Source organism: Amblyomma mixtum, chromosome 3 (genome assembly GCF_055824585.1).
Source record: "Amblyomma mixtum isolate Tamu chromosome 3, ASM5582458v1, whole genome shotgun sequence".
Lineage (NCBI taxonomy): Eukaryota > Metazoa > Arthropoda > Arachnida > Ixodida > Ixodidae > Amblyomma > Amblyomma mixtum.
Window position 1 is genome coordinate 215,751,216 of NC_143014.1, and position 26,949 is coordinate 215,778,164.

A 26,949-nucleotide genomic window follows, 5' to 3' on the forward strand; every position below is an offset into this window, starting at 1 on the left:
CCGTCAGCGGGGCGCGCACTCCACATGAGCGCTCAATGCCAGCGCAGCGGCGGCGGGCGTCGAAGACGCGTGCGCGGGCGCGTGCCCCGCAGGAGAAGCCTTTCTCCCGAAGCTGGCGATTGGTCAAGTTCAACGGCAACAGCACGCGCTGACCGCCACCAAGGTCCCCTCGCGGCACGCGCCGCCTGGGGAAGCAGCGGAGACGACGACGCGGGGGAGAGACATGTCGCGGGCCTCCCCCGCTTCGCCCTCCCCCTCCTCGGTGGCGCGGTGACGTAAATTCATTGCTAGTTCCGAGTCGATTAATCCGAGGTTGAAAGTCCCCGCTTGTTCACTCGGTCATCTGCCGCGGACGCTTAAGGACTGCGGCGGACCCCTCGTTCCCGGCACCGTCCTTCCTCGGCCCTTTGCCCGCAACCGAACGCTCACCATGGCCCCGGGATCGGCGAGGTGCTCTCGCGGGCTCCTGCTGCTCTTCGTGGCGGCGGCATCGTCGCTCGTCTCGGCACAGCTGGCCCCCGGCAGCTCCACGGGCGATGTGGCCGCTTCCGACCTACTTGCTGCCAGCAGGACAACGGCCATGACCACGAGGACGACGACGACCACGACCACCCCGCAGCCGGTGGACCGCCTGAAGGAGACCTTAGACTCAATTTCGGAACGCGCCATGCGCATCGCGATGAAAGAGTTGTACCCCATGATCAGCGAGCTCATCTACGACCCGCGCCTCTCCCCGGGATGCATCGGCTCCCTCATGAAGATCGGCCCGGCGCTGCGGAACTTTGACATCTGGGCAGTCGAGAGTGAGTGCCGGCGGCGTGCTGCCTTTTCCCCGTTGTTTCTGTCGTCGCCGTGTCTCTCGCTGAGTGCGCGAGAATTCAAGCGCGTTGAACGCACGGGCGCCCGCATCAATGGGCGAACGTGCGGCGCCTCTTTAGTTCTCGCACTCGAGGGCGCCTATGGCTTGTCAGTTTTTATGTGCTCCGTGAAGATGCAAACTTCTAACCACTCTAATGCACTTACTAGAGTCAATACCAGTTGCACAACGCCTTCTCGCCTATCTGTTTTCTTTTAATTCCTCGTATTATTGCCCTTTCACTTGCTAATATAGCTGAGAGCACTACTCTCTCAACTAAGCTACTCAGTTACTCGTGTAGCCGCCACGGTGGCTCAGTGTGCGCACGGTGCTCAGCTGCTGACCCGAAAGACGCGGGTTCGACTGCTCGCCGCGGCGGTCGAATTTCGATGAAGGCGAAATGCTAGAGGCCCGTTTACTGCGCAATGCCAGTCCACGTTAAAGAACACCAGGTGGTTAAAATTATCCGGCGCCCTATACTGCGGCGTCCCTCATAGCTTGAGTCTCTTTGGGACGTTAAAGCCCGGTAAAACCAAACCAAAACCGCCAGTTTCTCGCGTAAAAGAAAAGTGCAAACCAATTCACCCGCCTGAATTGAAGGTTTTTATCAAAATCCAATCATGGTGCTCCCATTAATCGTCGCTTTCGCCTCGTGCTCTTCTCCATCTCTGCAAACTCGATATATGCCTTGGTAGGCAGCGAGTATCTCGTTATCTCGGAGAGAACACAAAAACCACGATTAGCAAAACAGACAACCCTGTGGTGCCGTTCTGAGGTAAAGATTATTTCTTGAAACGATGAGAAAAAGAAAACGCGTTCTGAGTTCGTCTCTCGTTCATGTCGACTGAGACAAATATTATTATCGCGGCACCTCGCTGGCTTCCCACACCACGCTAATTTTATTCTTCGCTAATCTAATTGAAGAACGTCTGCCAACTTGCATTCTCTGTTAGAGGAAACTATAGGTAGCGGTAAGTCGTCTTCCAGACCAAGGCAAGTTTGGCAGTACGAAAAATGCAGCATTTCCAAACAGACAAAAAGGCGAATGCGTGAGATATGTAAAACATAGTGTTTGCGCTTCCATAATAGAGCAAAGATGGTTCTTTTTTAGCAAGCCGCTTTGACAGGTGTTATAGTGTCATACTGGCATCAAACCTTGCCCCAATCGACCCGCCATGTTTTAACGATGCATTTGTTTCTCATGTTACTAACGCCGTCACGCCGTCTGCGTCCCGTTAAAGGCACAACGGTCCTGCTTATACGGGCGTCATCCTGCCGGTAGGAAAACTCAGCTGCGGAACAAATACTGAATGGAGCCACACACGGACGGGGAGATCGCGTAGAGACAGTTGAATGGCATCCTGACTGATGGTGAACTCCGCGCTTCGGGGAGAGCGGCAAAAGACCTCGCTCTAGGATCTCTCGGAAGCGGAGGAGAAACTTGGTCGGCTGCCAAATGCCATTTCAGTCGCACGGACAACGGCTGCCGACGTTTGCCGTGCGCGCTATCATGCCCCGAGGCTCCTCTCCGTATAACGTTGTCAACTGTAGAAGCGTTTAGCGCTCCCGAGTATACTTAGCGCGTAAGTCTCGCCGGAGTGCCAACCGCGCGGACGGCCGCCGTTAACTCAAGCACTCCTAAGGTGTGCGGGATATACACGCCGCCGCTACGATGTGCGTGCGTACGCGCGACCGGTCGGCCGGCCGCGTCGTAATATTTGTGTACACACGGAACTAACGTTCGTAGCGGGTGTTAGGCGTCGGGCTAGCGCTTCGCCGCTCGGAAATCCCGACAGGTGCGTGATCCGTCGCGGCGTGTGTAGGGCGCGATTTACGGCACGGGTGCCCGTTAGGCTTCGATGCGCCACGTGCTAAAGGCTAAGAGCGGCGAATTAAAGAGCCCTCGCCTCTCCGTCTGAGGCGGACGACGGGCGAAAGAAGGACTTTTACGCGACAAAGGGAGGAAAAACTACGAGTGAGCTCTTTTTGGCATCGGCCGTTTATTTTTTTGCTCAGATGGCTTCGCTATTCAAGGAGCAGATTCGCGGTCGTCTCAATTCGTGAAGCAAGTTTCCGTTGGCGCACGCCTGGGTTAACCCTCTGCGACTTCATTTCTTGTCCGGGCTGAATATCTTGCGTGCATGGTCTCAGTATGCTCCCTATTTGACACGTGTGCTTCTGATTACGGAAAAAAACAACACTGAAAGGTTACACTGCTAGCAAACCACTACCGCGATGGCGGTGCGATAGCAAGGCAGTATCCTACCTTGAACTGGCAGGTGTTCTCATATGTGCATGTGTCCGGTCTCCTGTGTCGCGATAAATACAAATATAGCAAACAAGAACTCATCTACGCTGTAACCTTCAAGTATTCACGATTATACACCAACTAGAGTAGCTTCTCCAGTTTATTAATAAACTTAGGCGCTTGCTTTCCGCGTCGGATTTTCTCGGTCGAACTGCAAAGCATGTCGATAGCATAGAATACGCTACGTAGCCGATACTCGCTGTGCCACGTGCAACGCAACCGCTTTCTTCTTCCGAGAGCCAAATACAGGACTGGAAACGAACGCGTCCAAGTGGAAACAATGGATCCCCTTATGCAACCGGCGATAATTATCAGAATGGAAGCAAACAATAGGGAAGCCTGCTTCGGCAGCCAAATCAATGGGGAGAGAACGAGCGGAAGGAAAGATTGTTTACTCTTTCGGTGAATGTGGTCGGTATCCGTCAGCTGTACAAAGTGGCAAGCAACCCTTTCCTCGCACCTCACGGGGCTCTGAGAGGGCGAGGCTAGCCCGTACGACGTTTTGTGTCGAAGTGCCATTGAGGGCAGCGGTTCAGTTGTAACCACTACAAGGTCGCCAGGTCCTTTGGATGGCGCAGATGAACAAAACAAAAGTCGCAGCCGTTGCGGCACTTGCTTTTCGCGGTCATTTGTTATATAATGAAAAATTTTCCATCACGGCGCTATATTCTCTTTGCCTCAGCCCTTCCAACCCCCCAGTTCCTCCCCCACTCGATTTTTCTCTACTACGTATACATGACAGAGCCAGCAGGTATCAGGAAGAATAACAATAAAAGGTCCCTGTCTTTAGGTCCGGCAAAGGACATTTCTATTCTTGCTTCACGCTATTTCTGTCCACACACGTCATCGCAGTTCCCCTACCCTTTTATTCCTTCGAACGAGTTCCCATCTTCGAGCCGAATCGTGAAGGTTTCCTTTGCTTCCAAAGTGGCGGCCAAGGTCTTTTCTTCTTCGCTGCTTCGTATTGAACAAGGAGCGCATTCAAGCGCGCGGCGCTCGTATGGACGCGTGTGGACGGAAGATGCATCGGCCCGCCGACGACGTTGACGACGCGATAGTCGCGAGTCCGGCGGGCTGCGCGCCGGTTGCATGCGCCGTCATCGGAAGCGGTTTATCTCCGCAATTGGGGGGGACCAGCGATTGAAGCGGACCGCCAGGGCGTGAAGGACGGGTCTCGGAGCGCGATACCTGCGCAGGCGGCCAGTTACCCATACCGTGATCCCTATCGACGCTATTTGCACTGGCACGCTCGAATGACGCCGCGTCGAATGTCCGAGAAGGACGACGCGCGCTGGACTCGGGCGCAGAAGCGCCGCTGCTTCCGCGGTAGCGCTGTAGGAACAGCCCCTGTTCCCAGACGCCTGTGGCCGCTGCTAAACGCGGGTAAATCCCCCCCCCCCCCCCCCTTCCTCCGTCGGTTCGGAAGAGACGTAGCTCGAACCACTCACTTTTCGTGGGTCTCACAGCCAGATTAGCTGCACAAAGCTGACCCAGGCTACTCAAGCGTAGCGGCAAAGCCTGGGGCGGGCACGTGTTGGCGCTAATTCCATGCACCCCGCATTAGGTCACTTCGGTGTTCTGTTTTCGACGAGCACGGGACCACGTCGCATGTTTAAGCTCAGTGTGTATAAATCGCTACTTCAGAAGCCATTCTCTCGTCGAACGTCACTCAAGCAATGGCCGTAAAGAGCCTGGATTTCTCCGTGTTGGTTTTCCAGAGTGCGCAAGACGTGGCGGTCAATTAGCGTGACTAAATTTTTTTCCTTTCTTTTCTCGGAATACGATGCGTTGCTGTAACTCTTCTCGTGCATCGATAAGGGTGGGCTGAAAGAAAATGCAAGAGATTGCCTCCATCCGGCTCCCTTTGCGTCCATATTAAAGCATGGTTTACAAGTGCCCGCGCGCGATGGGGTACTGCCGTCTTGGAATCACGCCACCATGACTACGGGATGTGAATTCCCGAATTAAACACCATTGGCGACTCAAGCCCGAGCTACAGCTATCCTGCATGTTTACTTTCTGTTTTTACGTTGTTATATATGGCCTTCGTAAGGGCTTTTTTATGGCCTACGTACGACTGAATTAACTTTGCCACGCAGTCCTCCGTGCAGGGCTTAGCAATTGTTAATAAGCTGCCAAGTGCACATTGTTTTCAAACCGTGGACAAAACCCGCGACGTGGCTGAATCTAACCGGTTACCTTAAGCGTAACTCTTCAAAGTATAGCTTCAGTGGTGGCGCAACTGTGCGTTTCGAGGCGTTTCGGTGTATAGTACACGCTGAATATTTTCAAGAAGAAACTATTGCTGCGTGGTCACAGGGGGCGCGACGGCCGTGTAACCAGTCTGCGCAAACGCACGACGAATTTGTGCAACGGAGTTGTTATGAAAGCTGTTTTTTCTTCAGCGTGATGATGTACCCGTGTACCAGATACACTTTTTCTCAGTGCGAGCCGAAAGAAGAGAGGAGGTTCTCCTCCTCCACCGTCTCCACTCTTCTTCCGACTTCGCCGTTTCCCTCATAACCACCGACCTCAGAGAGGGAAGGAAAAGCAGTAAAAAATTAGAGATCACTGCGGCGAACCGCACAGGGGGAATGCGAAGCATTGACGTCTCCTCGGCTCTCACACCTCGCTTTATTGATTAAATACAGATGTATTGATTATTAATCGATCAATGTATTAATTACAGATCGATTGATTATTCATCGATCAATTGAAAATATTGATCGATTAATCAATAGTCAAATAATTAATTTAGGTCAATTAATTAATTTCAAATCAATTGATTAGTTCACGTTTTTAACCTTATCGGTCGATGACTGATTACCCATTTCGTTGTTCAAATCAGACGCCTTAATTGCTTTTCCATCCACTTACTATACTCCCGTCCAAACCATTCAACCTTTCATTGCTTTTGTTTCTAATTAATTAACTAATTACTCCAAATCAACGAAGTGTTTTTAATCGATTACTTTGGATTTCATTCACCAATCACATTTCAATTCATTTCAAACATTTATTTTTTCACTCATTTGTGCAATTCCCTGCTGTTACTTGCCGTCCGCGCTATTTCGACATTCAATTTAAACATTTTGACTCTAATTATTGGTTATAATTAATTACCTAATCATCCTCACACCGTCCTCTATCGATCACAACCATTCGTTTGATACTACCTCTTCTGAGAACGTCACAACTGCTGCGGACACGTTTCGCGGACACGTTTTGATCATATGACCCCGCCGACATAGCCTAGAAATGCTGTCCCATTAAAAAAAAAAAATTGAGATAGTGAGAAGTGAAACGTAAAAGGCAGGCACGATGTGCTTATACGACATCACCCAGGAAGCCAGCGAAGCAGATCCAAAGTCGTCGGAATGCGACTAGCGTATCGTCGGATTGTGAAAGGGTAATTACCACGATCACATATAAACACCGCTTGGGTATTGGCGAAACACCCAATCCAAGCACGCCGATCGCATTACCAAAAGCTACCCTGCGCCGTCCGCTTGTCGTCTTCGCGTCGTTGTCACCGTCAGACACGACGACGATGCGGCGTCGCTATTTTTTTTTTTACCTGCCCCTTTTTCACAGCGCAGGAGCAATGCCCAGTCAGGCTGTACACACATATATAACTTGTGTCGCGTCGGTTTTCCGCGCGCTCATCTTGTATTCCAGGGCTGGCACCGCGCCGCCGACAGCATCATTGCTGACACGTGCGAACCATCGACGGCGTACGCCACTAATTCGTGACGGGCAAAGCAATTTAGTCGACTGATACGGGAAACAAGGAAGGAGACACGAACGCCGGCATAAAGACGCGGAAAGTCGCTGCCGAAAGCTTTTCTCTGCCCCCGACTGAGAGGTAGCGAAGCGAAGCCCGTGTAGAATTTGCATTCAATGCACGTGCCCCTGATGCTGTTTACAAACTAAGTCATTTGAACAGATTTCGAAGTACGTGCGAATATTCTCCGTGACGTTCCTAGCAAAAATGACTGCCTTCAGAGCACCCGTTTAAATCTAACCTGTTGCAAATTTGTTCGAATTTACAATGCGTTTATCCTATTGATAAGCTCTCGTCGCCTTGCTCTGCCCGTATCCATATGCGTACTTGGCCGTATTAGACAGGTATACTTTTTCTAGCGCGTTACACCGAGAATGCTATTATGTGAATACACTCGTTTCGAATTTGTCGGACGTATAGAAGAGGTAAGCACACCACCAGCACCTTCCATGACGCTAATCGTTAAGTTTCTCGGAACTTTAAACACAGGCGTCATTTCGAGCAATGAAGTATGCCCCCGCGGCGCAACCAAACGCTGCACTTTAAAGCTCCCTGTACGCATAAATGCATGCAAAAATGCTCGTCACTTGTGTATAACTTCAGGCAACTGGGGAAGGGGAGCCAAGTCTTCAGAACCTTGATACGGCGATTGGATCATGCATACCACGAAGCGTTATTTCCTTGAGGAAAATACGTGTTCTCGTTGGTATGCTTGAAAAGCCCCTTCTAGCGGCCTTTTTTCAAACAGCGCATTTTGTTGCCTCACAGCCGGTTTTGTCTGAGCTCTATCAATAAGAACACCGTGTTCTAAAATACAATTTAAATACGTGCCTTAGTAAAACACGTTGCTGGGCTAGTCGGTGATGCATTTTCTTTTTTTTTTTCAAATTTAAACAGCGCTAACTTTTCAGACGAATACACAGACAGACATGACAGGATGGGTGCTGACTCCAACAATGTTTATTGACATGTACGAGTGGGTGCTGAGAAGTTCCTGGCTTTGCACAGAATGAATATAGCCAGAGTTTTGAAATTGCCCATTTATTCAACATATTTCTTCCTGAGTCTTATGCAATTATTGCATCGTTATTTTTGCTTTTCTAGTTCATTTAAAAAAAAATATGTGACAGGTCGTCAAACCAGCCTTCAGCAGCAAGTTTGACGTCAGAAATGTCGTCGAAATGACGACCTTTCAGATGTTTCTTCAAGTTAGGTAACAGATTTTAGTCAGAAGGGGCCAGGTGAAATGAATAGAGGGGATGGTGGACCAATTGGAAACCCAGGGCCTTCAGTTTGCCAGCCACAACTTTGAACAAGTGCGCAGATGCATTGTCCTGCAACAAAAGGATTCCTTTGCTCAGCTTTCTCCGGCGTTTTTCTTCTTAATTGCCCCTTTCAGCTTGTCGAGGAGGTCGGCGTAATATCCTCAGCTTATACTACAGCCCTGAGGTAGGTAGTCTACCAACATAACTCCATCTTTGCCCCAAAAAATGGACGTCTTGACCTTTTTTGCCGATTTCTGTGCGCAGAATTTCTTCGGTCGCGGGTACCCACCGTGGCGTCATTCTTTTTACTATTCCTTGGTTTCTGGATCATAAATGGGGAGCCATGTTTCATCCTCAGTCAGTAATTGATTCAAAAAGTTTTTTGTAGTACCAAAATGGGCCAGAAGACCTCTGGATGCCTCAACTCGAGCCTCCTTCTGTTCACTGTTCGAACATTTCGACACCCCCTTCGCTGAAAGCATGCGTATGTCTAGGATATCCGTAATAATAAAACCAACGCGCTCCCGGGAGATGTACAGTATCTGGGCTATCTCTTTGGCCCATATTCGCCGGCCCTCAAGAATCAGCTTACGGAGAGAATCGCTTGTTGCCGGGTCTGTTGAGGTTGTGGGGCCCCCACTACGGGGCTCATCTTCAACAGTGAAATTCCCAGTCTTGAAACGAGCAGCCCAGGTTTTGACAGTGCTGTAGAAGGGACACTTCTCCCCTAGTATTTGTGACATCTCACTGTGAATGTCCTTTGCAGACTTTCTCTATAGAAACAAGAACTTCATCACGACCCGTAACTCCACAGGCGTGAAACTTGCTTGTGCCTCTGCCATCTCACGTTCTACCTGAAATTAAAAATAGTTATATAAACAAGAAACACCTGATACTTGCACAGTTACATAAAAAGATATCATGCTTTTTTATGGTACCCAACTAATTTTTCAATTCGATATGAAAGGGGGCAAAGCCAGGAACTTTTCAGCATCCCCTCGTATTTTCGTGGAACATATAAGAAAGACCACAGTGAGCGCACGCGCATCTACGTCTGACCACAGAAGGAAAGGAAAGAAAAGAAGGAACGAAAGGTTTTTTTTTTTCCTTTTTCCAAAGATGACAACAAAAGTAGATTAAAACGAGAAGACTGCATTTAGTCCCCTATTTTTAAGCAAAGTGAATTCGCTGGTATGCAGGGAGACAGAGGTGGTGCTGACAGACATGTCGCCTCTCTCTTTAACAAAAAAGGCTTCGAATATTTCCCGAGCTAATCTATCTTTGTTCCTGGACAGAATTTTGATCTTGTCAAGCCGTGGCCCACAGTTCTGATCGTTTAGATCGTTGCAAGAACGGCAATGGGCGGGTAGATTCATGCATGAGTGATGCGTTTCCCAAACTTCGTTCATGTTCCCTGGCACGTTCGTTAACACATCGCCCTGTCTGGCCAACGTACACTTTGCCACAAGAAAGGGGGATCTCATAGGCCACACCCATGGCACACTGGACAAAGGGCTTAGCGTGTTTTTTTTTTTTTTTTCAGAGCCCGATGTTACAGGGCCACATGATGCAAGAAAGCTTTCATTCATTCATTCATTCATTCATTCATTCATTCATTCATTCATTCATTCATTCATTCATTCATTCATTCATTCATTCATTGGTGTTTAACCTCCCAAAGCGACTCAGGCTATGAGGGACGCTGTAGTGAAGGGCTCTGGAAATTTTGACCACCTGGTGTTCTTTAACGTGCACTGACATCGCACAGTACACGGGCCCCTAGAATTTCGCCTCTATCGAAATTCAGCCGCCGCGGCAGGGATCGAACCCGTGTCTTTCGGGCCAGCAGCCGAGCGCCGTAGCCACTGAGCCAGTGCGGCGGGTGCAAGAGAGCTTTCGGGGCGAGGTAGCCAGACTGTGAAAAGCAGGGTTCCTGGCCACTTACTGACAGCTGTGACCGAGGCACTCCTACAAAAATTCAAGGGAAGGCAAAAGAAGACACGGAGAATAGAAATACCTGCGAACGCCAAACCAGTGGTTATGCCATACATCCACAAGGTGTCCCATAACCTAAAAAGGGTGGGCAACAATTGCGGCGTTCCGATGGTGTTCTCTGCGCCTTGTAAACTGGCCAAGACGTACCCTAAAGTCAGCAGTAGTGTCCCTGTAACATTGAGCTCTGGAAAAAAACAGGCTAAGCCCTTTGTCCGGTGTGCCACGGGAGTGGTCTATAAGATCCCCCCTTTTTGTGGCAAAGTGTACGTTGACCAGACAGGACGATGTGTTAACGAACGTGCCAGGGATCATGAACGAACCTTAGGAAACACATCAAACTCATGCATGAATCTACCCGCCCATTGCCGTTCTTGCAAGGATCTAAACGATCAGAACTGTGAGCCACGGCTTGACAAGATCAAAATTCTGTCCAGGAGCAAAGATAGATTAGCTCGGGAAATATCCGATGCCTTTTTTATCAAGGCGAGAGGCGACATGTCTGTCAGCACCACCTCTGTCTCCCTGCATACCAGCGAATTCACTTTGCTTAAAAATAGGGGACTAAATGCAGTCTTCTCGACTTAATCTACTTTTGCTGTCATGTTTGGTAAAGGAAAAAAAAAACATTTCCTTCCTTCTTTCCTTTCCTTTCCTTCTGTGGTCAGACATAGATGCGCGTGCGCTCACTGGGGTCTTTATTATACGTTCAACGAAAATACGTGTCAATAAACATAGTTGGAGTCACCACCCGTCTGTCTGTGTATTCGTCTGAAAAGTTAGCGCTGTTTAAATCCGAAGAAAAGATAATTACGTGGGCGTCAACACAAACATGCAGACCCAAGCAGTCAGACATCATTGCAGACTTGGGTAGAATTCGATCCTGCCCCGAGCGCCGCTTTTCCACGCGACCTCCCTGCGCATTGAAAGAAGGTAACTTCCCCCAGCGGAAAACACATTAGCACGGTGCCAGTATAGGAGAGCAATAATAAGAAAAGTCCGCGCCGCTTTTGTCAAGGCCGCGGGTGTGCTATACACATCCGCCTTTTCCTTCCCCTTTGTTTCTTACAGCTACTTTGGAGGACAATTAGCGGAGTGAGTGAGTGAGTGAGTGAGTGAGTGAGTGAGTGAGTGAGTGAGTGAGTGAGTGAGTGAGTGAGTGAGTGAGTGAGTGAGTGAGTGAGTGAGTGAGTGAGTGAGTGAGTGAGTGAGTGAGTGAGTGAGTGAGTGAGTGAGTGAGTGAGTGAGTGAGTGAGTGAGTGAGTGAGTGAGTGAGTGAGTGAGTGAGTGAGTGAGTGAGTGAGTGAGTGAGTGAGTGAGTGAGTGAGTGAGTGAGTGAGTGAGTGAGTGAGTGAGTGAGTGAGTGAGTGAGTGAGTGAGTGAGTGAGTGAGTGAGTGAGTGAGTGAGTGAGAGTTTCTTTGTTGTCGCGAAATCCTCATGAAATGTAGAACTTCTTGCTGGGCGAGTTGGTGCATAGCTTTCTTGGGATGGCGTTGCGCACACGAACAAACATACACAGGAAGGAGCAGAAGACAGAAAGAGCGCTCTTTCTGTCTTCTGCTGCTTCCTGTGTATGTTTGTTCGTGTGCGCATCGCCATCCCAAGAAATCCTCATGAAAATGCCCTTCAACGCTAAACCGGACGGGGGTGCAAAAATAGCGCCGCATATATTGTCTCGAGCGCACAGACCTATGAACAACCAATAATTATTGATCCGCTTTCGAAGGCGACATAACGGGATCGCTCAATCAATAACGCAGACGCATAATGCGGCAGTCTGCAAACAGAAAGGCATAGAGGTGGTTCCTTGACCGCTATGGCCGTGCAATTAAATACACCAACATCTTAGCGCGTAAAGTCTGGCAGCTGATCGCACATCGGCTCGGGGCCAGTAGGCCCGGACGAAGCATCCATTGCGAGTGCGTTGTGACGTGGAGCGGAGAGGCGGGTTTTTACGGAAGGAAAATAATAGCAAAGATTGCGGTCTGCAGCCGGCGGTGTTTTCCATTTATGACTTGGCAGTGGGGTATCAGGAACAATGAATCATGAACTCAATGCCAGACGCGCCGCATCACTCCCTACCTAACTCAGAGCTTGCGAAAGTCTAAGAAAGCAAATCAAAACAATTCTCGCTTATCGACAGCGTGACACACGCAGATTGATGAAGTGAACCAGTGACATAAATAATAGCGCGTCACTAAATTTCTTTTTGGTCATCGAACATGTTTTCATGTTGTCACATTCTTTAACCACCGTGATGAAAGGTATGAAATAGGCGGCAGGGAAAAAAGAAGTTGGAATTGCGAAACTAATAAGGCATTTATTTTTGCCATCTCGTGACAGTTTTCGTGTGCACTGCGGCTGGTTAAGATTTCTGGAGCTAATGACGGAACTCGGGGCTTGGGGCAAAAGAAAATAAACTCGCGCCCTTCTCTTTCCTCTTTTTCAAACTGTACTAGACCCCGCGTCGACTTGCAGAAATGACCCCTTGAATCACATCAATTCGAGTACTGGCTTCAATATTCCGTTGAATTTAACGTGTATAGTATACTTTTAATCCTACAGTAGACTTAACTGATCATGCAGCGGTGACGAGGGCCATGTTCCGTATAGATACCTAAGCAAACTGCTGCTTGTCAATAGTGTAAATCATAATGCGCTTCTTAGCAAATAGAGCGACAGAAACGCTATAAACAGTGCAGTCTATTCCTTTACCTTAGCTAGAACTCTCTGCGCTCGATGCGGACCCTTTTTTATATTAATAGGAATAAAAAATACCCATTCTTGACAGCGTCTTTTCTTGCCATAAGTGTTCGGAACCGGTCTCCGTCAGCGAGTGAACAACAGGTGACGCAGTGCGTTGTAGCTCTCTGACATCGCTACCGCATTGGCTTCTGGCGCAGTGGTCGACGCCATGGGCAAGCCTCAAGCCGGAATGACCCTGGGCCGCATCGCCATGTACGGCCACTACGACGAGTGCCTCGGCATCCGGCATCACGAGGGCCTCTTCCAGGGCAGGTACTGCATGATCCACCTCAACCACGACGCCTCCCCGATGCCTCCAACGGTGGTGCAAGCCGCCGAGAAGTTCATCAAGCACCACAAACTCGATGTGAGTGTCTGCAGCAATTGGGCGCGTGTGGCGCGCGCTTCCTTCGCGCTCACTCTAAACCCGAATACTCCTATTTGGGAGTAAAAATAGAATAAGCTGTCCTTTAGGGCATTCCTTTTTATAACAGGGAGTGCGCTAGAGGACAGCTTAATCCCTCTTTATTCCTTTCTGTGTAGAGTGTACGCTGCACAACGAAAAATAATAGTACGATGCTGATCGCGTTTGCACGACTTGTAGCGCTCGAATTCGAATACTGCGGATGGAACCAAAATTGTTACAGAGGGGATGGTGGCAAAGCACGCCAAGAACTGAAGCGAGAAAACACCGCAAAGTCTTGCGCGCCCTAAAGGCACTCGGCATCCGTGGATTCAACACATGCGCACTAATGCAATTTAAAATCAAAGGTTTTCTAATGTTGACAGTTGGATCTTATACGCGTTCGTTTAACGCGTTATACGCGTAAGTGTTTGTTTTCTCTAACGGCGGATCTAGCATCAGTCACTAAAAACAATAAGAGAGCCATAACAACCCCAATTCACGCGACTGCATCTCTGGGTTCTTTCAAAGCTTCAGTAGAAGGGCGAAATTTATGTCTTTGAGAACGCTGAGGTTTTCAGCAGTTTTATGTCGGCGCCTCACAGACGAATGAGTGCGTGCGTTCGTGTGTGTCTGTGAAATAATCCAATCCGTATTAGACAACCAGAAAAACTGCCAGTAAATACTGCGTTATGGCCGCCTAACTCACAGGTTCCTTGTGTTCTTTGCTTCTCTCCTTTCTCATGTAACAGTACGTCGGCAATATCTCCTCAGCCGCAACCCATGAAATCACAACCCTAATCCCGCTACTCAAGTACGGCGCTTGCATACCTTCCGTGTGTCAGCAAGAAGACGTGCAAGTCATGATTGATCACTGTAAGTACACCTCGTCCTGCGACGAATACTGAATCTGCGCTCCAGCGGCTTCCGCCACTGGCCTCGTAGCTTGTGAGACCCAATCAAACACACATGACACCATGCTCCTCCTTTTGCCAAAAGTGCTGACCTTACAGTATTCCCATATTCAAATCGAGGTACAGCTTCTCACACGACCAACTCCTACAACTGCCATCTTCATTTCTTTCATGCAGTAGTCGGTGATCTCAAGGCTAATGTCAAGGCTGCGTGGTGCAAGATTGACGAGCCAGTCAAGCTGGACCAGCGCCAAACCCTGATTGTGTAAGTAATGACGAATGTGTTATCTTTTAAACGTTTATTTATTTATTTATTTATTTATTTATTTATTTATTTATTTATTTATTTATTTATTTATTTATTTATTTATTTATTTATTTATTTATTTATTTATTTATTTATTTATTTATTTATTTATTTATTTATTTATTTATTTATTTATTTATTTATTTATTTATTTATTTAAGACCCGTTTAATGTGCTGTGATTGGGGCGCACTTGTTGTATTACGCCAGTTTCTCAGTCTGCCCTCGAGCAGCCTATTCTGAAAAGGCTCAGCCAGTAAAGCATGTCTGGCTGGTACTGCAGGCAGCAGTAGTTACGAGCGAATATTCGAGTGCATTCCTCTCATATCAATGTGCTTGTCTTCAGGCCAATCTCTCTGCATCTACTGCCAAAGCGTCCAGGTGCCCATAATAGTTTTCGAAAGACGGGAATTCAAAACAAAGCTTAATTCCTGGACAGTATAAGCGTGTAGACACGAATAGATGGATGTGATCCACACTTTCTTGCGTGACCTGCATGTATATTGTCCCCGAGAAACGGTTGAAGAACACAGCCCAGGTTTAATTTGACGAGATGAGTGTGCCAGACAGCACAACCGGTGGCGTACGGTGGCAGTATAATGCACTTCTGAATTTTGGCTGTGCCTGTACGCAGCGAGAAAATTCAGCTTTTTCGCGAATTCGGCGTTCCGAAAACATTTGTGAGCAAAGAGATACTCGATCTTGACACTATACCGTAAACTGTCGTCGACCCAAAATGTTCAACATAATGTTTCGTTGCCCTCTGTATGTCGCTTTTGTGCGAATATGGCTGTCGTGCAACCAGTTTTTTGTAAGTAACCTGCCTCTCAGTGGTTAGGGCTCTTAGAATGATTCTCTGCCAGTACGCGCAATCGAAGGCACACATTCTTTTTTACGTTCTTTTTGCAGGTGTATATTTGTACTGTGGACGGCTTTCATCCTCTTCGGAACTGCGTACGACATCTACAGGACGGTGGTGGTGGCGGAGGACGACAAGTTGCCGAAATATAACACCTTCACAGGTGGGAAAGTTTTTCGGTCGAATGTCTTCGCTCGAAGGTATGGCGCGACAAAAACAGCACTTTGGAAGAAGAAAACAACACGCGCGCGCGTTTTTCTTCCAACGTTCTGCTTCTGTCGCGCCATTCCTTCCTGTGAAACTATGTATACCAGCGAGCCCAAGTAGCCAGTCTTCTCAAGTTAATTTCTTCGCTCTCCAGTCGCGAGCGCAGTATATGCAGACTTCGCGCGCGCGTGCACGAACGCACACACACGCACACACAGTGTGCGGCGGAGTCTGCGGGCTCTGCTGACCCCGCCGCACACTGTGAGGGGTCTGCGGCTCTCCTTTTTGTCGAAGAGTTATTGCGTAACCCCGATGCCAGAGATTCTTCAGCTGCAGAGTCGGCTGTGCACTCATAGGAGCATCGTCAACTTGAATTCATGCTTGACTGTACAAAGCCCAGTTGAACCACACCAATCATTTTGATGCCGCCGCGGTGGCTTAGGGGTTATGGCACTCGGCTAATGACCCGAAAGACGCGGGTTCGATGCCGGCCGCGGCGGTCACATTTCGATGGAGGCGAAATGCTCAATGCCCGTGTACAGTGCGATTTCAGTGCACGTTAAAGAATGCCAGGTTGTCAAAATTTACGGAGCCCTTCACTAAGCGTCACTCATTCATTGCACATTGCATGAGCCGTTTTGGGACGTTTAACCGCCATTGACCCAGCCAAACCAATTATTTTGGTAAAAGTGTGTAAATAAAACAAATTAAGGCAAACAATAGATGTATCCAAGCGTACGAAGGAAACTTTCGGGGACAGTAATGAAAGGTTGTATCGTATTCAGCCGCAACGTACAGCCTGGGGCTCTATTAGGGCGTTGAAGTTCAAGGGAAGCGCTTTCACAAGGGTGGGAGATAAAATAAGCGAATAGCTTGTAGCAAGCAGCACGACGCGTTCTGTGGTTCGTTGACGTGGTGAAGCGCGATCGCTTTGCCGTTGTCGCAGCTGTGAACATCGCTGGCACTTTTTCGCAGTCTTCGTGCACGAAGCCGTGCAGTCTGTCTCCCTGCGGAGGGCCTTCGAGAAGCTGATGGACATGCCCAACTGGGGAGACTACTCAAACAAGCTCGGATTCATCCACGGCGTGCGAGTCTTCTCGGCCACGTGGGTCGTGCTGGGACACAGCCATATGCTTCGAGACCTGCACGCCAGCTGTGAGTATCAATTACGCTTCAGGGGGTTGGCGCCAAACGCTATAGAAAGAAGAACAGGATGAGGCGCCAGCATCCTGGGAGGCAACAGTGTTGTTTAAAGCGTTCGCACGTTAGTGTGAACCAAGATGATGATGACCAAGTCGTCGTTGACTATGATTAGTCCATTAAAAAGGACTAGTAGGCTTGTGGCCGTCCTTTATAAGCAACCGGAGTCTACTAGGCACTCAAGGAACGCAGCTAATCCAGCGTATGAAGATACCCCAGCTGAAATCACCCCCCGCGGTAGCTCAGTGGATGTGGCGTCCGGCTATCAAGCCCAGTGACGCGGGACTGAATGTCTGCCTCATTTCGGCAAAGGCGAAACGCAAAGGACGCTCATGTGCTGTGCGGTGTACGAGTACGTGAAAGACCCTCAAGCAGTCTAAATTAATCCGGAGACCTCCACTATGGCGTTTCTCGTAGCCCACGTGAAGCTTCGGGACGTCGAAAGCCATGTACCAAATACAACGATACCTCACAGTGAACTTGAGTCGACAGCTAGGATTTAATTATGTCAAAAGTATGCCAGTATTAATGCAAAATCGAGCGCTGGTAGTTCAGGCAGCAGAAATCTGCAGCGACTCAGGATGACATTATATACCTCTGGGGTTTTTCATTTCAGCTAACATGATTCGCCTCCTGCGTCGGGCACAAGAGGACTTCTTGTTTACTGTCCAGTTGAACTCTTTCATGGCTGTCGAGACATTCCTTGCCATAACGTAAGTATCGTAATGTCGTTGCTTTAACGGATTACGGTTTAATGGATGAGGGCTATAGCAGCGCTTGAACTATAGGACTGTTTGCTACGGTAGTCGGATAGCACTTCGGCCGGCACGGCCGTAACTCTAGCCTGATGGTTCCAGGCTCAGCTGTTGGCTGATGAGCGAGGCATCGCACACATTTTCAAGAGAAAAACTTTCTTTTTATCGTTAATTCCGCGATTGTTACAGAGCGAGTGAAAAGGACCGTGCGAAGAGATTGTTTTTACTTCTGCCATTCGAATTTCCAAATTCAAAACTATCACCAGGACAGGGGAATTATTAGAGAGCACAGGAAGCGAAAGCTGGAATTGTGGTCCTACTCAAAAACAGAAATTTCCTTGTTTTAATGTCCCGATCTTTTTCTCGTCTTGCAGGTCCTTGATATATTCAGTTTAGTGGTATAACGTAGAGGTGCGGCAAAAATGGCCTAAAATAGGACCGATATAACTAACGGATAAGTTCCTAACTTAAATGCGTCATACCCACACTAAGTGATAACCGGGCACCCCACAGTGACCCCCATATATTTTGCTCTAATTTTCTCTGTCTGTGTTCTTAACCCGTGCTGCCGTAGCACCGCTTGAATAAATGAGAGAGACCTCATTTGCATTAAAATCAACCTTTTCAGCGGATTCCTTTCCGGCTACCTGGTGGCTAAGGCTCCGAGGGTGGACGTTTCGCCGGTATTGCTCTACATCGTGGCGCTCGTGAGACGGTATATCAGGTGAGTCGGAATGAGAAAGAATGCCGCCGTGTATTGCGCCGGTAGAGAGCGTAGAACTGATTGATTTCCACTTCATGACTTCCACTGCGAGCTTCGCTTTGGGACATGTTGTACTGATTGAAAACAAAGCCTGAGTAGAGGCATTGCCGGAAATTAATGCGCAGAAAAGACTGCGCACTTAACCTCTCTCCATCTCTGTTTGTATTTTCTCAAATGAGAGGGGCTATGTTCACGTCTATACGTTCACGAAGTGCATTGCCCAAGTGACCAGGCCGCAAAAAAAAAAAAAAAACACGATGACCAACCGTTTCTTCCGGCTCCAAGCTATTTACCGCTTTTCTGTGGCATTGAGGCTTATACATATCGAAAGCTTGGGTGAGTATGGTTTACAGAGAAAGAAGCAATACTTACGCAGCAAACACACGCGAGTTCACGCCAGGACTCGTCTTTTTTTATTTTTTTTTTCCGAAACACCGACTGTGAATAGCCATGAGTCGATGGCTGTTGATGTTATTAGCTATAAGGATACTGCTGTATGTAGTTACACACCAACGGGTAGTTCGCGTTTCAAAGCATTGTCATTTGCGCTGATAACTAGGTCGGTAGATATCGCGGCACTAATTTTCTGCGAAGTACATTGATGATCTTGCAAATGCAACTAGTGAAAACAGGACAGAGTACCTACACAAGCACTCTTCATTTGCGCCGCCTTTATCCATATAGAGCCTCAAGGACGGTGCCTCAAGAGCTGCCACACTTTGCGTCAGTTGGCTATAATGCGCCTGTTTCTCAGTTTTTGTCTGGGGCATGCCGGAGTTTCCGAATCACCTTTGGATAGCTTGCACCCATGTCACAGCAGCTGCCATGTTGGTGGACCCAGACCAGGTTAAGAGGCTGCGCGCCCTTCTAATCCGCTTAGTGCCAGCTACGCCAGTGTGCGCTGAGGAAGCGTTGTTCACTTTCACGGCGCCTGTGACGTCACGCGCAAGCTATCTTCATAGCTGCTCGTACCTATACACGCGTGCGGGCAGGCTATAACGCGTACGTATGCTGCATCTGCACAGGCTGATGGTGCCTATGGCTGCGTTGCTGGGGTTCGTGTTCCTCATACCGGCCATCGTGGACGGTCCCGCGCTTCACGACTACTGGCCGCTTTTGGTGAAGCCCTGTGACAAGAACTGGTGGAAGATATTCACCATGAGCCAGAACTACATGGACGACTACAAGGACCTCGTGAGTCGCCGTTGTGAAGCCCATTCAGCTGCTTGCGCAGAAGCCAGATTTCCTTACTTGAAACGATCATTCGGTGCCAATGACGTATGTGGCCGTTTAACAGGCATGCTGACAGGCTTGGTACTGCGCTTTGTTGTTTTTGGGGTGCAAGTCTCTTTCTATGGGAGCATCGACTGTCGCATTGTTATTATTGTCATAAACTTCAGATTCAAAGGTTGTTAAAGATCTCGCAAGTGCAGTCGCCTACAACGATGCACCGTTGTAAACTGACCTCACTTTGCTTTCTAATGCGCCTGGAGCCATTACGCATAGAGCAAGAATAAGCGTGTAATTTGTTTGCTCCCAGACGTACGATTCTTTTTTTTTTTGTCCCATTAAACAATTTAAAAACTTAATTATAAAGTGAAATCGAAACAGGCGTGTTGGGTGCAACTCGCTTGTCAAATGGCACTTTATGAGCTGCTCATGGTTTATTCTCTGTGATTCCAGTGTATGCCCCACTACTGGTACATCTCGATGGAATACCAGCTTGCACTTTACAGCACTATAATCTTGGTCGCCATTTACCCCAGGTGAATATTATTTCTCGCATTGTCACTGCTTTGACAGGCTTTGTCTGCATGAGATAAACTGCTATTTACATCGTGTTACACGTTTTCTGCTTTTGCCAGAACGACTGAGTTGGAGCATTTGAACTGACTTGTTGTCATTTTATCTGTTTCAAAAGAAGCAACCAACCTTCTTTTGGTTCAATCTGAGGGATAATGCGAAGTTTATCATCACTTTGAAATGAATCGCTAAAGTCATGTTTAGTCATAACAGGCAATGGATAATCGTCTACATAAGCGTAAAGCAGATGGAGCCACTGATTCATACGCAAGAATGTCATCCCTGTGTAGTGTCAGTGTGAAAGCCTTTTTTTGTCGCTCAAGCCCTCAAAATGCCTTAAAAAATCGCGTTACTCACTGTCTATGCTGCCAGCCCGCGTAAAAGAGATACATAAAGCTTGGCGCTTCAACGACATCCAGTTAAGCTCTTCTCTTTTTGATTTCTTGGCGTACTCCTCTGGGTATGTCTGAGCACGTGCGGTGACGCGTGAAGGAGTAAATTGAAGAAACGTCTTTCATGCGTATTTTTCAGGTGGCCTAAGGTAGCTTTGTGGCTTATGGGAGCTTCCGTTGCTGCCACTTGCCTGACGACGGGCATCCAAGTCTACGTCAACAACTACACACCATTCAACATCGTCTTTACAACGGACATCCAGTAAGTCTTTCTGACAGTACACGCGAAGGCTTCTTTTAGCAACACGACGTTGGGCTTTGAAAAAGTTTGCATTTGGAAGATGCTTAGTTGTCATTATTTTATGTGGTAGCATTTTGACATCCGTCGTGCGATGTTCTGTTCGCTGTTCCATATGGGTGAACAAAAACGAGTGCGAAGCTGCGCCTGTCGCAGTGTGCCCTCCATCGCGATAAGGAAGGTCGGCACTGAGGGGGCAAACGGTGGCGCATGCCCGCTCGGTGATGCTGCCTCACGAGGGTTTCGACAGTCAGAACGGAGCGAGAGTGGCGATGATGCCGGTGGGGCTACGATAACGACGTTGAAAGTAGGAGCAGTGTAAGCACCTGGAGTACAGTGTATGGCTGTGTATATGCGTACAGCTTCAATCGGTTTCTTAGCTAAGCGGCCACAGAAAGCATCGTCGTTAAATTGGAGCTTGTATAAATGAGCAGGCGTGAAATGCTGTCGAAATCGTCATAGCGCTGAAGGGCGTGCACGTGATGTAGAATGAAAACGTTAGGTACTCACACAAGGTATAAACTCTGCACGAGCGGCACAGCTAGAACGGAAACGACTACAACGTGAAATAGATTCCGAACTTCCCCACGACTGCGTTGAGTATCTGTTCGCGTTGGTTGCATTCCTCTGGCGATCATGGCACTGACCGACCTTCGACCTCTGTGATCTGCGCAGGAGAATCATCGACTCGTCGATGAACATCTACATCAAGGCGTACACCCACGCGCCGCCCCTGTTCGTCGGCATGATCTTCGGCTGCCTCGCCGTGCGGCGGCACCAGCTGTCGAGGCTCGTCCAGGGCGCCGCGTGGGCTCTGGCCGCTACAGTATCCCTGGCCGCGCTGCTGGGAGTGCGCACCTGGTTCGACGGACGGCAGCCGGAGAGGCTCGAGTCGGCCTTCTACGGGGGCCTCCATCGCGCCTCCTGGAGCTTGGGCGCCTCCTGGGTCATGTACGCCTGTGCCACGGGCTACGGCGGCTTCATCAACAAGATCCTCGCCTGGCCCGTCATGTACCCCCTGGGAAGGCTCTCGTTCTCCGTCTACCTCGTGCACGTCATCCTGATGGGCTGCAACGCCATCCTCAGCCGAGAGAACATCAGTCAGCAGCCATTCCTGCAGGTACGTGAATGAAACGCATGTGACGCGTACGCGTCACTTCAATCGAAAAACAAGCACTAGCATATCATCCGCTGTCGCAAAGTCCGGCTTACTGTCAGCGACCAAACTGCAATTAAAGGATTCGCTACTAACGTAATTACTCCTTAGCGGTCTTTAATGAGCGCTGCCTTTTGGTTTCATGGGTAGCCTCTTGACCCGGCATTCAAACGTGGGACAGCCCGTTGTTATTCGCTGACGCGACAGCGGAAACGCTACAGCTCGGTGTCCAAACACGCCGCTAATCTGGGCTATTTGCGATGTTTGCAGGCTCAATCGTACCTGTCCCAGGCCATCATGTCCTATGTAGTGGGTTCCATCGTCTACCTCTTCATCGAGTGTCCCGTGGCCGGTCTGGACAACGCATTCTTCACCAGAATCGTACCGAAAAAAGCGTTCATGAGTGACAACACCAAATTCAAGGGCGAAACTGAGGAACTGAAAGCCATCCAAGTGTCCAGCGGAGACATCGCCAGCAAAACATGGGACGTGGCGCTGCCCAAGCATGAGTGCGTGAACGGCTTCCCTGACGTCACGAAAAACGCTGTCAACGGAAGTCACGTGAACGGCTACGTCAATAGTGCATGCCAAAGTGAATTTAGCGAAAAGGACACTGCACCCGGCGGCTCCATTGTCACAGTGAAGTTCTGAGGGCATGTTGTTTGTCTAGGTGCTCAAATGTGTAAATAGTTTGTTTTTCTCTTCATTTCGGTTGTTGCTGTGTTTATAGTACTGATCAGGGAGGGCGGGGAATCATAGTAAGGTTACTTCGTAAACATCGATGTCTACTCGGCCATCCGACCACCAGGAACCCAGTCGTGAAAATTGTAATTGTTTGTTTTGCCCGCTGCATTCCGTTTCTTGTCGTTTTTCTTTTTTTATTCGAGGTGAAGATCGTGCTATGCGATGCCTGTCAGACTTCTTTGACCCACCGCAAATGAAGCGTGACTGCTTTGATGATCACCTTCAGTTTTATATTTCAGTTTCATTTTCATTTGTTGTTTCTTGTCGCACAGGAATTATGATAGCGACGACCGAAGACTACGAGGCCCTCTATCACTGTCTACTTTCAGGCAGTATGAGAAGGCTTCTATGTCCTTCAGAACGGAATAACTACTTATGCTTTCACGGCGTTCATGAAGGCAAATCACATGGCTACGCCATAGTGATTTTTTTTTTGGGGGGGGGAGAGGGGGGGGGGGAAGGAAGTTGAACAGGTGCAAGGAAACTGGCGCTTTATCTAGTTGTCCTCTATAAAACTGAGAATTTTCATTTCGCCCGCATTCAGTAACCTTCGCGGTCAAGAAATAAAATACAAAAATACTAGCAGGAATGATTGCTCGCACAAAAATTTTTTCCCAAAATTCTCTCGAAATATATAGGTTTTTGAGTAGCGGCCCGCAAAAATTTCCTTCACTTGTTTTCATTTTTAATGACGCCGGGAAATAAATTTATGGGCGCTCAATTGGATTGATGCGGAGGAAATGCAGTAGCATTTTTCTTTCATTCGCCAGTCGATTCCAATTCTATTTCTTTTCTATTTCATTCTCCAATCTATTCCAATTATGATTCGATTCCAATTCCGATTCTGATTTAATTCTGACTCCATTCTTATTTCATTTCCATTCGAGATCGCTTTCTTTTATCCATTTTTGCTGGGCCATTCAGGCATCTTCCGCCTGACCGCTTGGGAGGTGGCAGATGGAGAGAGGGAAATCTCCCTGAGCACCACGTGCTACGATTGGAAGGTGTAGGCTTCACGCAGACGCTGACTCCAGCGCCGCAGGCGCCGGACAGTTTTCGCCTCCATGGCCCTCCTAATGGCTTGGCATCAAAAGACGCCTCTCAGTGCCAGCAATAAATCTGTTCCACAGCGCTATGCACTAACACTCATAGATTAGCGCCAGGGGTAGAGTCGCGAGCAAAAAAAAATTAGCAGGAGTGAGCCATCACTGGTGCGAAAATAATCTTCACTCGTGGCCCTCCGGTTCACGAAAACGCCAGTAAAGAGAATGGCAGGGCTTCCCCAGTCCTCAGACACGCGCGAGGTTCAGCAGAAGATGATTGCCTGCAAAGAATTGTGTTTTCTTTCTTTCTTCGTTCCCTTCAGCCGGTCGTCAGCCAAGTGTGCTCATTTTTTTTTTTTACTCACGACTGTACTTGGTGGTGTCGGTCTACATTCTTTTAGTTCACATCGTAACTAAAGAAACGCAGCGCAGTAACAAAAAGAAGACGACGAAGACGAGACAGGAAAAACACTAACTTTCAACGCAGCGTGTGGAAGAGAAAAACAAAAAAAAAACGCGTAAAAGTTGCTAACAAACAGCCAAAACACGTGCGAAGCCAAGAAAATAGCTTTCGTTGTAAAGGAAAGAGCTTGATTCTTGGCTTAGCACGTGGCTTGGCTGTTTGTCAGCAACTTTTACACGTTTTTTTTTTTTTTGCTGTTTTTCTCTTCCGCTGATTCAGAAGGGTATGTATGCTCCTTTCCGCAATAGACGCTGCGCTGAAAGTTAGCGCTTGTCCAGTGTCGTCGTCGTCTTCGTCTTTTTGTTCCTGCGCTGAGTTTCTTTAGTTACGACGTATTACCAATACGCCCAAGCCTATTCACTTTTTGGTTGCATCTCTACGCGATTCGTTTCGGCTACCATCTTTTCCGCGATCCGCTTGTCATGGGGGTAAACCCGCGCCAAATGTGGCTTGTGGGCAAGCAAAGCATTTAAGGCTTGGATGCCTGCACGGAGACTGTTGTCACCTTTGCTTCTGTTGTGGTTGTTGTTGTTATTTTTGTTGGCGCTGTTTTTGTCGTTGTTGTTTTGTGATCGCTAAAGCAAGCACGCTGCGGGCCGCATGTGCGGACAAAGGCGCTTCCGCTTTTCGCCATACTTTGTGACAGCGCCGTTCCCCAAGCACTCTACCATTACCTTCGGTCACGCGACGGTGTCTTTCTGGTCCAGTGTGGAACAGTCGCCGTAAAGGCTCGTCCGTCTTGGAGAAAACTGTTTGCAATTGAAGCCCAGTGCTTACACTGTGATCGCGTGGTCGTTGAGCGTTTGTGGTTAGAAACGCTAACTCGTCCGTGATGGAAACTGTTTTGTGTACGCTAGACACACCCTTAAAATCAGCGCGTAGGCACTGTCACATCTTATCTTTTTTTTTATTCCTTTTGTTATAAGTTGAAACGCGAGAAAGGCAAGAATGGAGAACTGTAAAGATGAAACCTGGGCTTATTATTAGGCTTTATATGCTGCTTATGCCCAATATTACTTCTGTTTATCTACTGACTGCCTTCTAAAAAAATGCTTTCTTTTTTAAGAGGTGAGCTTGGCGCATGATAGCCTTAGTTGCTTATGCGCCAATAAACCCAACTCAACTCAACTTTTTTAAGAGGGGAAGGGGCCCATTCAGTGCTTAAGCAACCATATGCAAGCTGAGGGAGTTCATGCGCGGAGCTCGAAGCTTCGCCCCCGGAACGACGTCGCGCCGCCGTTTTCGGCCTCTTGAAAGCTCTACATCTTTTTCACCACAACAAATCTAGCGCAGAATCTAGAAGTCTTTGTTTAGGTCATTAGAAGGGGGTAAGTGACCAGCAAACCTTGCAGCGTCGCAGTTGCGTATGAATCGGGCGCAAATATTTACTGACAAAAAAAAAAATGAAAAGTGAAAGAGAGGGGAAGAGGGTTATGGTCTTCACTCGCATTGTGCTACGAAGTCAATCCTAAATTCGAAGTCGAAGTTTCAGACCTAAATTTAAAAGGATTCGACCTTCGAAATCACTTCCTAGCTTAACATTGCCCGAGTTGATAGTGCGCATTTCGCCGCCTTCTCCCGGTGTGATGTAGTAGCGATTGTCTGTTAACGCGTGTGCAGCGCAAGGCCATACGTTTCCGTGATAAAGCCTCTATTCTGAGGTGCCATAAGGTTGCAGCAACAGTGCCTAGTGACTGCCGCCATTCACGTTATTTATCGAATACATGCGTTTCGCAGCGAGGAAGAACGCTGTGGTAAGCAGGGACCGTGCTGTGTACCTTTCCGCTGCGTGCGCTCGTTTTCAGTGTCCCGTCCGTGTGTTCGTCCCTGTGTGCGTTTGTGTACGTGTGTTATGAAATTCAGTGGTCCCATACGCTACTCTTGTTGTATACTGCTGTGTGGGAAGAGTAAAGAAGCAGCAGCGTCGTCTCAATAAGCTGAAGAACAAAAAAACCAGCTTCCTTCACAGCAGACGTGCGTTCGGAAGAGGAAGCTCAAGCATTTGTTGTGACACCGATACATGATGTTTTTGTGTTCTCCGAGCATCGAGCACGCGTTTTTATCTTGTTTGTGCGAGACGTAGCTCTCAGTGAGGGTAGCCAAGCTATGTACAGTGTATAATAAAATTGTGTTTTGTTCCCTCATACAGACCAGTCATTTTGCACTCCACTGAAATTCTTGAAGAAGCAAGAAGTGAACAACAGGCAGCCGACACTAGAAAGCGATGAATTCACGCCCTTTTGACCTGTGATAATATAAGAGCTCTGTTATAATTCTATTCGATTTTTATTTTTCCCTCCCTAGTCGTAGGATCGAGCGACGTTGGCCCCCTCTATCGCCAGAATCTGCCAGTTTATCCGTGGAATATGAGAATGCAATGCAATTTCATAGCCAGAGAGAGACAGAGCGAGAGATCGCAAAAGAAGAATGGAAAGGCGGCATTGTTATGTTATTCTATCATACGGGCCCAAGAAGGCATCATCACTGAGCTCCCATTGAAAAATTGTTCTTATGTATTGGTTGGCGTTATATCAGTCTCTTGCTGACTCCACGAAATTTCAAAAGAACCAGAAAACTGACCGATTTCGCTCAATCGAGCGACAGAGATAGAGAGAGAAAAGAATTTCAATTAGAGGAAAAGGAGGGGAGGTCCGCCGGTGGTAACATGACCCTGGCCTGCTACTCCACACTG

At 48.3% G+C, this 26,949-nt stretch overlaps 1 protein-coding gene and 1 long non-coding RNA gene across 2 annotated transcripts; both read left to right on the forward strand.

The window, feature by feature from the left end:
* Positions 1–230: 230 nt before the first annotated feature.
* Positions 231–23,177, forward strand: LOC149353656 (nose resistant to fluoxetine protein 6-like). The gene is made up of 13 exons (XM_089582700.1): positions 231–803; positions 13,110–13,318; positions 14,107–14,230; positions 14,446–14,533; positions 15,484–15,596; positions 16,616–16,795; positions 17,457–17,553; positions 18,224–18,319; positions 19,384–19,552; positions 20,042–20,124; positions 20,693–20,815; positions 21,527–21,971; positions 22,278–23,177. The coding sequence occupies exons 1-13, from the start codon at positions 431–433 to the stop codon at positions 22,656–22,658; spliced, it is 2,481 nt and encodes an 826-aa protein (XP_089438826.1). The 5' UTR covers positions 231–430; the 3' UTR covers positions 22,659–23,177.
* A 35-nt stretch (positions 23,178–23,212) lies between these two features.
* Positions 23,213–26,401, forward strand: LOC149353657 (uncharacterized). Its single transcript, XR_016291021.1, has 2 exons — positions 23,213–25,325; positions 25,398–26,401. It is a non-coding gene; the product is annotated as an uncharacterized LOC149353657 (long non-coding RNA).
* The last annotated feature ends 548 nt before the right edge of the window (positions 26,402–26,949 follow it).

Coding starts and splice junctions, on each gene's coding strand:
- LOC149353656 (XM_089582700.1), top strand. CDS start 431: ATGGCCCCGGGATCGGCGAGGTGCTCTCGCGGGCTCCTGCTGCTCTTC. Junction 804..13,109: donor TGACATCTGGGCAGTCGAGA/GTGAGTGCCGGC, acceptor CTTCTGGCGCAG/TGGTCGACGCCATGGGCAAG. Junction 19,553..20,041: donor TGGACGACTACAAGGACCTC/GTGAGTCGCCGT, acceptor CTGTGATTCCAG/TGTATGCCCCACTACTGGTA.